Source organism: Mesocricetus auratus, unplaced genomic scaffold (genome assembly GCF_017639785.1).
Source record: "Mesocricetus auratus isolate SY011 unplaced genomic scaffold, BCM_Maur_2.0 Super-Scaffold_100676, whole genome shotgun sequence".
Taxonomy (NCBI): Eukaryota; Metazoa; Chordata; class Mammalia; order Rodentia; family Cricetidae; genus Mesocricetus; species Mesocricetus auratus.
The window spans coordinates 111,067,710-111,083,369 of record NW_024429266.1 but is presented as its reverse complement, the minus strand read 5'-3'; the positions used below and the strand labels follow the sequence as shown (position 1 = coordinate 111,083,369).

The 15,660-nt window shown below is 45.6% G+C and overlaps 1 protein-coding gene and 1 long non-coding RNA gene across 2 annotated transcripts in view; one reads left to right on the top strand and one right to left on the bottom strand.

The window, feature by feature from the left end:
- Positions 1–9,705, bottom strand: part of Ube3c (ubiquitin protein ligase E3C) — a 102,199-nt gene extending 92,494 nt beyond the window's left edge. The window contains exon 1 of the mRNA XM_005084197.4: positions 9,539–9,705. Coding sequence (XP_005084254.1) covers positions 9,539–9,604 — 66 coding nt within the window. The 5' untranslated portion in view covers positions 9,605–9,705. The remainder of the gene's footprint in view (positions 1–9,538) is intronic.
- A 334-nt stretch (positions 9,706–10,039) lies between these two features.
- On the top strand, positions 10,040–15,382 carry LOC121136498. Its single transcript, XR_005873553.1, has 4 exons — positions 10,040–10,119; positions 12,891–12,957; positions 14,673–14,825; positions 14,929–15,382. It is a non-coding gene; the product is annotated as an uncharacterized LOC121136498 (long non-coding RNA).
- Positions 15,383–15,660: the final 278 nt, after the last annotated feature.

The following is a 15,660-nucleotide window of genomic DNA, read 5'->3' as shown; positions in this document are numbered from 1 at the left end:
TGTATTTGCTCTCCCAGAGCAAACCCTGTTGATCAGAAGTCTGTTTCATCTAAACATTTTGGTTGGAATGGTGGTCTCTTTTTTCTTTTAAGATTTATTATGTAGCCCGGCGGTGGTGGCGCACGCCTTTAATCCCAGCGCTCGGGAGTCAAAGGCAGGCGGATCTCTGTGAGTTCAAGAGCAAGCGAGTTCCAGAACAGGCTCCAAAACAATACAGAGAAACCCTGTCTCAAAAAATAAAAAATAAAAAAAGATTTATTATGTATATGGTGTTCTGTCTGCATGTATGCCTGCATGCCAGAAGAATGCACCAGATCTCATTATAAATGGTTGTGAGTCAACATGTGGTTGCTGAGAATTAAACTCACGACCTCTGGAAGGGCAGCCCAATGCTCTTAACCCCTGAGCCATCTCTCTAGCCTGGTGGTCTCTTTCTTTGCAATCCAGAACTTATTTCTAACATGTGTTTGGGATATATAAAGTTAACTAATGTAATGTGCAGGGCAGACAGGAACAGGCTCTTTCATACATTGACATAATTTCCTTAGAGATAACTTAGAAATGTTTAATCAATCCAAAGCCTTGCACTTAGAGGTTTGACTTCCAGGAATTTAGTCTACAGACAGTAATGACTGTCAACAAGAATATTCTTTGAAGTGTTATTTGAATTGGGGGGGTGGGGATTCTGCCAGGTATGGTAGTACACACCAATATGTCAGCATTTAAAAAGCAGTGACAGGAAAGTGGCTACAAATTTCTGAGGATCTGGGTCTATATACAGCAAGTTTCAGACTAGCCAGTAATTAAAACACACACACACACACACACACACACACACACAAACACTCACACACTCACACACTCACTCACTCACTCTTAAACTAATCAATCTTGAAAGCAACTTTCATGGCCATTTAAACCATTAGCAGTGGGAACATTATCTGCAGTCAGTCCCAGAGCCACTCAGAAGAATGCAGTAGGCCTGCCGGCCTTGCCCTTCTCCCAGCTGGATTACGGGGAAGAGATAGGCAGAGGGGCTCAAGGAGCTTCCGACTGTGTAGTAAACAAGGAGAGGAATGTGGACACCTACATGATTAAACACACAGAGGACAACACTGGGAGGCTGAGCAAAGTCTAGAAGTCAAGTCTAAAATAAAGAAAAGGCTGGGAGGGGAGGGGAGGACAGTGAAAAGATAAGCAGACTATTTTATTGCCTACTATTTACATACTGCTCATGCAAACTAGCTATTTTCTGGCTTTTTAATTTTCTATTGAACTTTATTTATTTATTTATTTTTCCTTTTCAAGACAAGGTTTCTCTGTGTACCCCTGGCTGTCCTGGAACTTGTTCTGTAGACTAAGCTGGCTCATAGAGATCTGCCTGCACTGTCACACACCAGCATGCCTGGCCTTCACTACTATTAGTACTCAGGCATCTGTACTGGTCTGTCTGTGGGTCTGACAGGGTATGTCCTCAGCTGCAGCCATTAAGAGCAACACCTGTGCACATTTAAAAAAAAGCCCTGCCCGCCTCCCATTCCCCCCCAAACACCTTTCATTCCTCTCTCCTGCTGCTCCTGTCCCTGGAGGCTGGTCTCCCCCTCTCCTTTCCCCTTTTTATGATCCCTTTCCCAAATAAAAAAACCCCTCCACTTGAGCTCTGCCAAATGGCATCTTTCTCTCTTAAGCAGCTTTTTTTTAAATTACAACAACTACTCCCTTAAATTTGTTATTCATTTCCAACAGAACTACTTCCCAAAAGATGTCTTCAATTTCACAAGAATACCACAACATGCATACACTCACAGACTTTGAAGACCATTAACTAGAAACTGGAAATAGATATAGGTTGTGTGTGAATATGTCTGCAAATGTACTCTCCTGGGCATTCCCATGTGGAGGCCAGATCAACTTCCTCTACCTCTATCATTTTTACTTATTTATTTATTTTTGGGGGGGGCAGGGCCTCTCACAGAGCACAGAGCTCCCTGCTTTGACAGACTGGCCATCAGCAAGTCCTGGATTCACCTGTCCCTTCTCCCCCTATTATTAGGGTTAGTTATAGGCATGCTGTAAGGAACATAACTTAAAAGCCACTTTGTGTGACTTGGTAATGGTCTCTAGCCTTACTCCTGAGACAGTTTCTTTAGCCTCTGCACTGACACCCATAAGCAAGAGGGTTAGGACTCCATGAGTGGCCCTGACCTCAGTGACTGTTGCATATCTGGCACTGTGGCTGGGCCCACACAGGACCTCCAGCAGTATGACACCTTCCTAGCTTGCTACAGCTGAGGAAAGTTTCCAAGCATCCTCACCAGAGAATATTCCCTAGTGGGACCCTGCAGCAACCCAAACAACTGTCCCCACTTGATGTTTAACTTTCATATTATGATTAGCATGATACTATAAGGAATGTTGGTGCGACTAAACTGAGCATTATCAAAAGACAAATCTTGTGTGGACACTCTGATTGTTGAGCGCTTTACAGCTAGCTAAAGGCCCATGTTCTCCATACATGCATGAGCACTCCCAATCTTTACACTGGTTCTGGGGACCAAACTCAGGTTCTCACACTTGTGCAGCAGGGACTTTACCTGCCACTACCTGAGCCATCTCCTTAGCCCTGAGAATGTTTAAAACAAGGAAAGCTCACAACAGTATGATTTCCTCATTATCAAGAATTATAGCTTCAGGGACTAGAGAAAAGGCTTAGTGGTGAAGAGTACTGGCTCTTCTAGATAGCCCTGGTTCAATTCTCAGCACACAACATCTCACAATAATCTACAACTATATGGAAGCTGACATTCTCTTCTTAGCACCAGGCACATATGTGGTAAACAAACATACACAAGCAAAACATGTCACATAAAATAAAATGTAAAAATTATATTGTCACAAGAGGCATAGCAATTCATGTCTTTAGAGATCCAGCACTTGGGAAACAGAGGCAGGCCTGGTAAGTAATGAGTTCCAGATCAGCCAGGGCTACAAAGTGAGACTGTCTCAAAAAAAAAAAAAAATGCACAACTAAGCCACAAACCAGTTCCTGGGATACTTTTGACAGTTCCACAACACAAAGATGACACTAGCACAAAAAGCTACTTGCCAGATTCTAAGCTTACTAGCATGACTAAAAGAATTAGTGTTGAAAGTACATCTTAAGGAAATCATATTCAGACATATTTAGGGCAAATGCCCCTTTCTTATGTCCTGAGTATCCAACCACAGGTACAGCAATGTCCACAGCAAGAAGGCTACACAATACTGTCAATTTTGGACCGAGAGCAGACCAGGGCTCAAGTACTCTGGTTTAGTGGGTTCTGTTTAATTACCCTTAATTGCTTCCTCTCCAAGAGACTAACCCTTTGCTTCACAGAGAGCCAATGAAAGAGAGCATCCTGTAGAGGGAACAACTGAGGGCAACAGGTGTCTAGTGCAATACAAAGAGACAAAGCAAGCATCCTCCAAAGAAAACGTCCCGAGGCTCTGCCAATATAAAGTGATCCAATACCATCTTCTGGCTTTGCAAGCACTAAGTATGCACATAATGCACAAATATACATGCAGGCAAAACACACATAACAAATATTAAAAATACAAAAAGATACAGTAGTCCTTATAAGTAAGGAAATTGGGGCTGGAAAGATACTCAGTGATTAAGAGCACTTGTTCTTAGCAAATGGCACTCTCTAAGTTCAAGTTCCGAGGTCAGCCTGGTCAAAGAGTGAGTTCCACAACAGTCAAGACTAAACAGAGAAACCTTGTCTTGGGGAAAAAAAAAGCATTTGTTCTTGAAGAGGACTCAGGTTTGGTTCTCATTCTCAACACCTTCATGTTTCAGAGCCACCCATAACTCCACAGGCACAAAGCATACACAAAATGTACATACAACATACATGCAGGAAACATTGATACACATAAAATTTTTTAAGTTAAAAAAAGTGGGCATTACGTAAAACTAAACAAGGTGGCTGGAATATACAGCCAAACAGCAGAAACAAGAGAAATCCTACTCAAACTAAGGTAGACCTCTTCTGACTTCCACATGTCCACTGTGGTATACACAACTATGCCCTAAATAGTCTGTTGTGTGACTTTTCCTGGAGAGACTAAACAAATAAATGCCTATTCACTGCGGACTGGGCACGAACAATAGTCCAAAGAAGTAATTCCACCAAAGTCTAACTTGGTGAACCAGTTAGTTTAGTGGATTTCTTACAGAGTATGGACCCTCACAAAAAGTGGCATCCCAGGAGCTCTCCAGGACAGTAAACCACTCAACAAGTTGGGAAATCTCCTTACTGTCTATATAACCTTAAACAAGAAGGGGCCTTGTGAATCTCAATAGGTTTCAGAGAGTTGTGAGTTGTTTGTTTTCCATGACTTATTGACCCTCCCTCTAGTTGGAAATTTTATTTAGGATATTGCTACACAACCCTATACATACACCCAATAAACAAATTTAAATTTTTTGTTTTTGTTTTTCGAGACAGGGTTTCTCTGTATAGCTCTGGATATCCTGGAACACTGCTCTGTAGACCAGGCTGGCCTCACCAGCCTGCTTCCCGAGTGCTGGGATTAAAGACATGGTCCACCACCGAGTACCCTAAAAATATTACTGTTTTTTGCAATGTTGGGGACTGAATCCAGAGCCTTGTGCTTTGCAGACTGTTCTACTGAGCCACATCTCCAGCCCCTGGCCACATCTCCAGCCCCTGGTTGGTTTTCTTGAAACATGTTCTTAATATATAGCCTAAGCTGGCCTTGAACTTCTGGTTCCTCTGTGCTGGAAATACAAGCAAATACTAGGATATATAAAATACTATTAATTAATACAAAATAAAATGTAGGCTGGTGGGATGGCTCAGTGGGTAAAAGGTTACTTGCAGCCAAACTCAACACTCTGAGTTTTATCACTGGGACCTACATAGTGGAAAGAACTAATCTCCACAAGATGTTTTCGGACGTACACAGAAGTGATACGGTGCTCACATGCCCACACAAATGCACATACACATAAAATAAATATAATTTAAAAATTAAAATAAGATAGCAAGACATGAAAGATGTGGTAGAAACTTAAAAGGCATATATAAATGTGAAAGAAGTCGTTCTGAAAGGCTGTGTCTTATATGACTCCAACACTGACACTCTGGAAAAAGCAACACTATGTAGACAGGAGAAAATCAGCAGTTGCCAGGAATAAGGAGAGGGAGGGCAGTAGCTAGGCAAAGAACAAAGGGGATTAGGCAATGGGAACTATGCTGTATGATGCTGGGTTAGGGTTAGGTCATTAAGAGTCATTTGTCAGACTCATAAGATACACAGTGCAGAGCACTGAGGACTTCAGCTGACAACACTACACAGGAAAAAATGCACCAACACACAAGAACTCTACACCTGGCTCCACTGTCTGGAGCCTAAAGCTACTCTGAAGGATATAGCAATGAACAAACGTTGAAGTGATTATAATTTTACTACCACCATTAGATTAAGTAGCTATGGAAATTTGCAAAGGTAATGTTAAAGTAATGCCTCCTACCTACAGCTTTTCTAAATCCAAATCCATTTTCATTTTCAATCCAAAAGGATTTCCCAGCTGTACCGATCTAGTTTCCAGGCTCTTCCCTGTGTTTTTACACCTGTCTCCCCTCTGCTTGCTCTGCCCCATTTTGTAACGCTTGGTCAAATCACTGCATCTCCCAAACCTTCCTTAGACTTCAATTGTTTTCCTGTCATCAACTCTTCTGGTCTTTTACAGAGAGGCACTGCACCCCTCCCTCTATTTCTCACCAAACTTGGCTTCAGCTCCTGTTACCCTAAGGGGCACACTCTCCAATCACCAAAGTTTTCCAGTCCCAAATCTGGATTATGGGTTTATCTGGAGGCACCAAAACAGCACCCCTGGTCTACTCCCCAGACATCTGTCTCCTTAGATCTCCAAGGTGTATTTGTAATCCTTCCTGTCTCAAATTTGAGTCAGCAACTAAGCCACCAGTTCACAGACCTCCCCCATACCTGTAGGTCTACCCGAATCCTCTGGTTCCACACATGCCTGAACCCCATAGGAACTTCAGCATCCATTCCTCAAACACTCTTCTGGAGTCCTCTCTTAGCATGGACACACACTAGACTAATCTGTGCCAAAAGATGCTTTCTCCTCATTCCTCAGAAGTTGGGACATAGCTCACAAATGGCAAACATGGCCCAGCCAAGCTGATTTCCTCTCCAGAGAGTCAGGAATGGAGATTAAGGCACTCAACCAGGAAGTCATAAACGGCTACTGGCTGACTACAATGAAATAAATGAAGAGACCGATGTACAGAGTCAAGAATACACTCAAGGAGAATGACTGAGCTAAGCTACCTTGGTACTGCCAGTATGGAAACTGGCCAGTTTTTGACTTGTACATTCTATGAAATATCATCATGCCTCTCATGGGTTTTTTTGTTTGTTTGCTTGCTTGCTTGCTTTTCTGCACTTAATTTCAGTGTACATGCAACCCAGTGACTGCTAAGATCGTTTTACACACACACACAATACACACATACACAGCTGCCAAGGTCATCAGGATGTACCTTGATTTCAGAAGCACTGATTCGCAGCTGGGTGTGTTGCTACACTACTATCTGTGATCAGCACTTGGAAAGCAGAGGCAGGAGGATTCTACATAAGCTTTAGGCCAGCCTGGGTTACACAGTGAGAGCCTGGCCAGTCAGGGTTACAGGATGAGGCCCTGTCTCAAATGTAACGATGTACAAGTAGAAGATGATAGAAGTGAAGAAATGGAAGCCAGCACACAACTATGTCAAACCCAACTGCTCCCTTCAAACCCTCCCACCTTTTGAGACAAAGGCAACCAACTTTGCATTTCTGTATCAGCCTGAGGGAACTAAAACACCAGTCATTATTACACCATTCTTTGGGCTGGAGTGATGGTTCAGTGGTTGGGATTACTTATTGCTCTTCCAGAGGACCCAGTTCAATTTCCAGCACCCACGTGGCAACTCACAACTATCTAACTCCAGTTCCAGAGGAACTGACACACATAAATGCACATAAAAGAAAACTAAAAAAAAAAAAAAGAATTTAGTACACCATTCTTTAACTTTTCAAAGTAGAAGTCTTATCTCCCCAACAAGATTATTATAAACTCATCAGATCTCGGACTTTTCCAGCATAGATCCTTTAAAGATAATAAACATAAAAATATTCATTTAACTTAAGAGAAAAAGTTCTATTCAATAAAAAAAATCTAATTTTCCACTAAGCTCAAGAAGGGGAAGATTTTCAAATAAATTTTTAACATGAAGAAAGTACACCCAACTAAAATGGCCACAATTCCCAAGACCCTCAATACTGCATGCTGTCAAGGAGCCACTTGCCCTCAGACTTTGCTGGCTGCAGAGTAGTGAGCACACCAGCAGAAAACATGTGTAAGGTATGGCCCAGCTCACCAGCAACATTTACCAGGACACATACAACAGGCACCCATGAAAACCAGACTTGGGTTAATTGTTTGTCCTAGACCAATGGGGACACAGTTGGGTGGGAGGCTCTATTGAAGAAAATGCCTAGCTGAAGAAGCAAGGCTGATCAAGCTGCACCCACCTCATTCAACAGTCAAAACTGACCTGTAGTTAATACAACTCAGAAAAGCAGTCACCTTCAGTATGGATAGGAATGCCAGGAATTTTTTTTTTTTTTTGGATTTTTGAGACAGGGTTTCTTTGTGGCTTTCGAGACTGTTTTGGAACTCGCTCCGTAGACCAGCAGGCTGATCTCGAACTCACAGAGATCCACCTACCTCTGCCTTCCGAGTGCTGGGATTAAAGGCGTGCACCACCAACACCCAGCTTCCAGGAATATTCTTTATCAGAAATAAGGGGCCAGGCGATGGTGGCACACACCTTTAATCCCAGCACTTGGGAGGCAGAGGCAGAAAGAACCAGATCTGTGAGTTTGAGGCCAGCCTGATCTACAGAGTTCCAGGACAGCCAAGGCTACACAGAGAAACCTGGTCTCAAACACCAAGAGAAAAAAAAAAAAGAGAGAGATAAAAGATGATCATTTACATATGGGTGTGTGTGTTTGTGTGTATAAAAATCTTTTGAGCTGGGGCTGGACCAATGGTCCAGCACACTGCTCATACACAATAATAACGATAATAATAAGTTTTGGGTTTTTTTTGTTTTTTGTTTTGTTTTTCCAGACAGGGTTTCTCTGTATTGTTTTGGAGCCTGTCCTGGAACTCACTCGGTAGACCAGGCTGGTCTCGAACTCACAGTGATCCGCCTGTCTCTGCCTCCCGAGTGCTGGGATTAAAGGCGTGCGCCACCAACGCCCGGCTTAATAATAAGTTTTGAGTGGCTGGGAAGTTAAGATCACTTCTGCTCTGGATTCGGTTCCTAGTACCCACATGATGGTTCACAACTGTCCTTAACTCCAGTTCCAGGGGATCTGAAGCCCTCTTCTGACCTCTACTGGAACTAAGCAAGCATGTGATGCACATACACGCAGGCAAACATACATATAAAAATTTTCAAATAAAACTTTAAAAACAGCCGGGCGTTGGTGGCGCACACCTTTAATCCCAGCACTCGGGAGGCAGAGGCAGGCGGATCTCTGTGAGTTCGAGGCCAGCCTGGTCTACAAAGTGAGTTCCAGAACAGCCTCCAAAGCCACAGAAAAACCCTGTCTCAAAAAACCAAAAAAAAAACCAAAAAACTTTAAAAACAAGTCATATTGCCGGGCGGTGGTGGCGCACGCCTTTTATCCCAGCACTCGGGAGGCAGAGGCAGGCGGATCTCTGCGAGTTCGAGGCCAGGCTGGACCGACAGCCTCCGAAACAATACAGAGAAACCCTGTCTCGTAAAAACCAAAAAAAAAAAAAAAAAAAAAAAAAAAAAAGTCATCTTAACTGAACTCTAGGGATGATCCTGTGTGGATTCCGGACTCGGCCTAGAGCATCACAGCCGGCTCTCCTCCTCCTCCCGGAATGCCAGGGAGTGTCATTCCACCTTCACCAGGGAACGTCGAGCCGCGACCCGGCCCCAGGTCTCAGACAGGCACGACTCTGTAAAGTCCTGAGTGGGACGAGACGCCGGCTACAAAGTCCCTGTCCCACCTGGCACGAGGGACTCTTCCCTGGGCTGTTTTCGGGGACTCTAAGCTTGGGATGAGCGGGTGTGTCAAGTTTGTGAGAGCTCAAGGGACGGAGGCGGGGAGGATCTGCCCCGTACAGAGCTAACCGTGTAACGCCCAGGCCGGAGAACGCCGGTGCACGTGTATTTCCAGGTCAAAACTGCGGCCCCCGGGCAGCCGCGGCGAGGTCACGACAAAGGACCCGGTCGCTCTCTCCGCGGATCCACAGCGCTCCTCGGGAGCCTCCTCGCAGACCTGTCAGGACTGCGCCCCAGCAGCGCCCGGCCCGAGCTCGCTCCGCAGCGCCCCGCCGAGCAGCACCGCCCGGGTGCTGACAGGCCGGCGTTCGCCTCGGGCCCGGGTTCGGTTAACACCTCGGACCGCACCGACTCACCTTCCTGCTCGCGCCACCGAGAGACACCTTGGGCCTCGTCTTGAAGTCGCCTTCGAAGCTGAACATCTTCGCCGCCTATCCCATCTGCGCGGCCCGGCAGGCGGCGGAGCGGCCGGGGGCGGGCCCGGCGGGCTGGGCGGGGCCCGGCAGGGTCCCGGCCTCGCAGTCCCGCGCCGCCCCGCCTGCGGCTCTGCGCTCTCCGCCCTGCCCGCGGGCGCGAGCGCGGCGACGCTGGAGGCCGGCCCGTCTGCGATGCTTCATCCACGGCGCGCCGCCGCCGAGCGAGGGGCGCCCCAACTCGCGCCTGCACCGCGCTGCCGCCGCAACCAAGATGGTGGCCGCCCGCACGGCGCGCGCGGCCCCGGGAACGTGCGCGGCCCTGTCATCGACAGCGCGGCGCTCCTCCCGGCAGCCCCTGCGAGCACGAGCGCCGGCGCCGACCATCAATAGCGCGGCGCTCCTCCCGGCAGCCCCTGGGCTTGCCTGCGTGCGCGGCTCCGCGGGGCGCACCCTGCCGTGCGTGGACAAGGACGGGGCCGCGCACGTTCCTGGAGACCGAAAGCCCCGCGAAGAAGCTAGATGTGAGGGAACGGGTAACTAAGGCAGAGAATCCGCATCGTAACCCAGAGACGAATAATATATGGCATAAGAACAAAAGTATTCGCGGACGTACACCTGACACATAAATGTACACTGTACATATACAGATACACATGAATACACACCAGCACACACAAGTTAGACCACACCACATATACGTGAATATGTAGCCAATATACACGTGCACATGTTTAAGATATAGTCTCATATAGACACACAAGTATACACCAACATTATATGTACCACACTATATATATGAATGCATAATACACATAAATGCGCATATAAGCCGTCGTAGATACATAACACACAAATGTACCCTAACATATCCATACACTTATATACATGTATGTATATCTAATATGTGCAAGCACAAGTATAAAAACACCATAGACGATTACATATACAAAAACATAAATATACACAAAGCAATATAGATAAATCTACACCATATACAACATAAATATTCGCATACACATATGTCATACAAAGCATCATAAATATATATCATGTACACGAGCATATATGTGCGTATGTATATACATATACATAAGCCAAAACACCAGTCCTCAAAGGTCACACCAATACTATGAGATTCCGTTTAGAACAGAGCCGTGGTGTAAGAATTGGGTACAGGGCAGGAAAGAACTCAGTGGTCTCTTGTGGCAGGAAAATATTTGGATGTGATAGTGGTTGCAGAAAAACACATATGGCTGGGTGGTGGTGGTGCACACCTTTAACCCCAGCTCTTAAGAGGCAGAGGTAGGTGGATCTCCGTGAGTTCAAGGACAGCCTAGTCTACAGAGCAAGTTCCAGAACAACCAGAGTTACACAGAGAGACCCTGTCTCAACTGTCAAAAACAAACAAACAAACAAGCCAAAACCAACAAAGCTAACAAAAATACATATGTGACAAGGTGACCCAAGTCTATTCAGGTGGCACACAACTATTTGGGGATGGCATTGCATGTGTTATTATCTTGGTTGTAGTGATGATGTCATGGGATTTATGTTCAAAATAATAAGTGGGATACATTAAACACAGACACCTTCCCCTTGTCCTTCATTTCAGTTAACAACAGTCAGTTGTGATTAAAAATATTAAGTGGAACATTCCAGATATAAATAACTCACAAGTTTTAAATTGAGCACTCTTCTAAGTAATGGGATGAAATCTTGCTGTTACTCCTATCATTTGAATGATGCCCTCCTCTAAAATACACGTAGTATTTGCTACCCTCGCATTAGACACTTAGTAACCATCTTTGTTTCCATGTCAGTTTTCATAGTACTGTAGTGCTTTGTGAAGTTGCCAGGTGCCTCCTTCAAGGGAAAAGGTGCAAGCTTATCGGGTATATGTGGGGAAAACACTAGAAGGTTCAGCACTCTCCATGCTTTCAGAGTCCTAATAAGGAGCTAAGGACAGAGCTTTATGAATTCAGGAACCACAGTGTGAGAAGTTTATATATCAATTGTACAGAAAACAACCAATGACTATATAAACAGAATGTCACTCTGATTTGGATAGTAGGCCATGCTGATTTAAAATATAATCACAATCAGAAACTAGATGCAGGATTTCCAAAGCACATGTCTAACATTTTTGTGTATGCGCATGTGCACATGTATGAATGTGGTGTGTGTGTGTGTGTGTGTGTGTGTGTTTATGTGTGTGGCATAAACAAGCTTGGCAGTTGTTACTCAGGCACCTAGACCTTATCTTTTGAGACAGGATCTTCCACTGGCCTGGAACTAGACTGGAGGCCTCCTTACTCTTCCTCCCCACAACTCCCCAGAACTGAGATTACAGACTCATTCCACTCAGGTTCTCATTGTTGTAATCCAAGCAAATCTGGCCCCGCTTGTCACCCACCTGCACGTGCCAGGTGTAAGTACCCTGGCTCTTTAAAAGAAACAGTCCACCCACTTCCGTTCTCTCCTGCTGTTTCCCTGGAGGGGCAGACAGGACTTTTTAAAGTCTCCCTCTTCTCTTCTGCCCTGCCTCTGTCCCCGTGTCTAAGAGTCTCTTTACTTTTCTCTTTCCTTTCCCCCTCACTTCCCTTTCTAATAAAACTTCTCACTTAAACTTCTCACTTGCCTGACATGGAATCCCCCAAGCCCCCCCCCACGCACTTTATTCCTAACACTTATGCTTAAGTAGCAAGCAGTACTGTAGCAACTTGCTGTGGATGTGTATAACTGATTTAAAATAACAAATTTTAAATGCAGCCTAAAATAGTAACAACTATCCCGCGTGGCAGGTGGTGTGTGTGTGTTGTGTGTATATAGACTATGGGATAGCTCGTTTTATGTGTCCAGAAGCTAAGGGATGTCCAGATGGCTGGGGAAACATTAATTTTGGTTGTGTCTGTGAGGGCGTTTCCAGGAAGATTAGCATTTGAACAGGACTGATTAAAGATGTGCTCAATTTTGTGGGCCAGCAGCATCCTCCAGTTACTGCAGGTCTGACAAAGATGTCATCCACATCTTGGAGCTCCAGAGCCCTGGGTACGGGCCCTCTGGCCCAGGCTGAACCGCACCAACTGCTCTTCAGGGTCTCTGGATACCAAGGGTGATCTTTTTTTTTTTTTTTTTTTTGGTTTTTCGAGACAGGGGGTTTCTCTGTGGCTTTGGAGCCAAGGGTGATCTTTACAGTATCCACAACACAATCACTTTCCTGAGATCAGGCTGTGCCCTCCTCTAAGTTACTCCATACCGTGTAAAAGTGCTTTTATTTTGTTTTGTTTTTCAGATGTGCCCTGCCTTTTTACAAGCAGCTTCTGACTTCAGATTGAGGGCGGAAGATGACTGTGTCTTGAGTGAGTGCACAGACACCACCATCCACCTGACACCTCCCACGTAGCACAGACTGATAAATGAATTATTCCTGGGAGTAGAAAAATGTTCTCCTATAAATTTATGGGGATAAGTTGAGGCCACAGGGGCAAATAGGTACCTAAAATCATATCATAGAAATCAGGACTAAGAACTTACCCAGTGTGCTAGACTGCTGGTCCACCCGCTGCCTCATCAGGACCCGAACCCACAGTTCCTGCTCTGGGTCTGCTTTCCCCCTTCCATCTCTGCCGTGGCTTGTACCTTCACTCGAAAGCCTGGCTCTCCTGCAGGCCTACAGCAGCAACACCTTCTTTCCTGTGTTGGTTTAGGTTCCTTAGTCTAACAACACTGACTCTACTGTACTTCCCTCCGCCCACTTCAAACAACACATTTTAGACTAGTGTGGGCTTTTCGCTTTTCAGTTCTGAGGATTGAATTTAGGGCCTGATAACAGGCTAGATCTATCACAAACGGGGCTAGTGGTGCACTCAGGTCTCTGAGTTTGAGGCCAGTCTGGTCTACATAATGAATTCCAAGACAGCCGAGGTCACACAGAGACATTGTCTCAAAACAAAGTAAAAAAGGGACCTATCACAGAGCTAAAGCCCCAGCTTTTGTGATGGAATGAAGTCTGTGACTCTGGGTGGTTTGAACGAGGCCCAGCATTTGAGCACTTGAGTATTTTGCCTGCGTGTATGTCTGTGTTAAGATGGCTGGCTAGTACCAGCTGTGCACTGAGTTGGTAGCACTGCCTGGGGAGTTTTAGGACTGGGGGCCTCAATGGAGGAAGCAAATCACTGGAGGTGAGCTTTGAAAGCATATACAGCTTCACCCTACCTCTGCTTAAATCACTGGAGGTGAGCTTTGAAAGCATATACAGCTTCACCCTACCTCTGCTTAAATCACTGGAGGTGAGCTTTGAAAGCATATATAGCTTCACCCTACCTCTGCTCAATCTTTTTGCCCAAATCTTTTTTAAAAGAAAAAGAAATACCTGCACTTCCATGATCACTGAAGCATTTTACAAGCTATAGGGAGAAATTAAGTGTCCATTAGTAGATGAGTGAATTAAGATAGTAGTTGACCTTTCTTGTTTGTTTGGTTTTTGGTTTTGTCGTTTTGTTTTGTTTAGAGACAGGATTTCTCTGTGTAACCCTGTTTGTCCTGGAACTTGCTCTGTAGATCAAGCTGCCCTCAAATTCACAGAGATCTGTCTGTCTCTGACTCCGAAGTGCTGGGATTAGAGGCGTGCACCACCATCACGAAGCACCATTCAACCTTCAAAAAGAGAAAATCCAGCCAGGCGGTGGTGGTGATTGCCTTTAATACAAGCACTCGGGAAGCAGAGGCAGGTGGATCTATGTGTGTTTGAAGTCAGCCTGGTCTACAGAGAGAGAGTTCCAGAACAGCCAGAGCTGTTATACAGATAAACCCTATCTCAGAAAAGACAAAGGTGGGGTATAAAGGGAAGGAGGGAAGGAGGGAAGGAGGGAGAGAGGGAGAGAGGGAAGGAGGGAAGGAGGAAGAGAGAGGGAGAGAGGGAAGGAGGGAAAATCCTTCCATTTACAGCAACATGAGTGAACCTAGAGGACATTACCCAAAGTAAAGTAAGTCAAACACACAGAGGGAAATACTACATGCACTCACTGCCATGAATCAGCTAGCTAGGTTCCTTTTTCTCCTTTTTCTCCTCTAGATGGAAGTCATAGATAGCCAAGGAGAAGCTCTTCAAGTGCTAGTCTCTGGAAGCTCTTATTTCCTTCCTTTTCTGACAGCCATGAACAGTGGCAGTAAGTCACACAGCAGCAGCAGCAAGTGGAGCCCTCTAGCGTTCCTGCTCTGGCCTCAGGTATTAGGGACTCTTGGCTAGAGGTGGGAGACTGAAGCCCTTAGTCTGTAATATTCTTGGACCTTTTTGGTGACTGAGCCTACAAGTTCTCTTTTTCTTCCAGTCTCTCAGCTTTCTTCAGTGGGCTCACAGCTCTGGCTGCTGTCCAACTGGTCAGCTGCTCCCTTAGCTGACATCTTCTCCAACTCAGTAGCTGCTGTTGGTATGACAGGGCATACTCTCCTCTGCATTCGGAAGGCTGGGTGCCAGTCAAGACTCCCACTGCTGGAACAAGGTACCAGAGGTCGTCAGGATCACTCAGGCCTGGGCAGCCATGACTGAACGACCACCAGCTAGGTTCAGGCTCCCAGTCAGCAGCAGATAGTATTGGAACCACAGGTGGTGCCAAGTGGGATCAAGCTTATATGTTGGGGTCCTGGCCACACCTGTGAGGTCATCACATTTTGTCAGCAATCAACACGGTCTTGCTACCACAGCTTTCTGTTGCTTCTTTCCTCTTTCCCATACTGCTGAAAGTCCACAAGAAACGAGCACTGGAGAGAAGCCTTCATTGGAGCCCGTATTGCAAAACCATGGGAGGTAGCATACATAAGAGAGTGTCTCCCAGCCAAAGCACGGATGAACACAATTGCCCACTTCTATAGGGTGTTTGTACCAATCATAGCCTTACCTCTTAGCACCCATCACAGCAATTCCTCCTCTGTGGAAGTGCACCCCCTCAGGCCACAGTAGAAAAGGTTCTCTGAAGCTTACGGTTGTAAAGCTTGGTACCAACTGTGTCCAGCAGTCCTGCCTGAGGTTGGGCCTTCAGAAGCCAGGGCAATCAGTGATATCT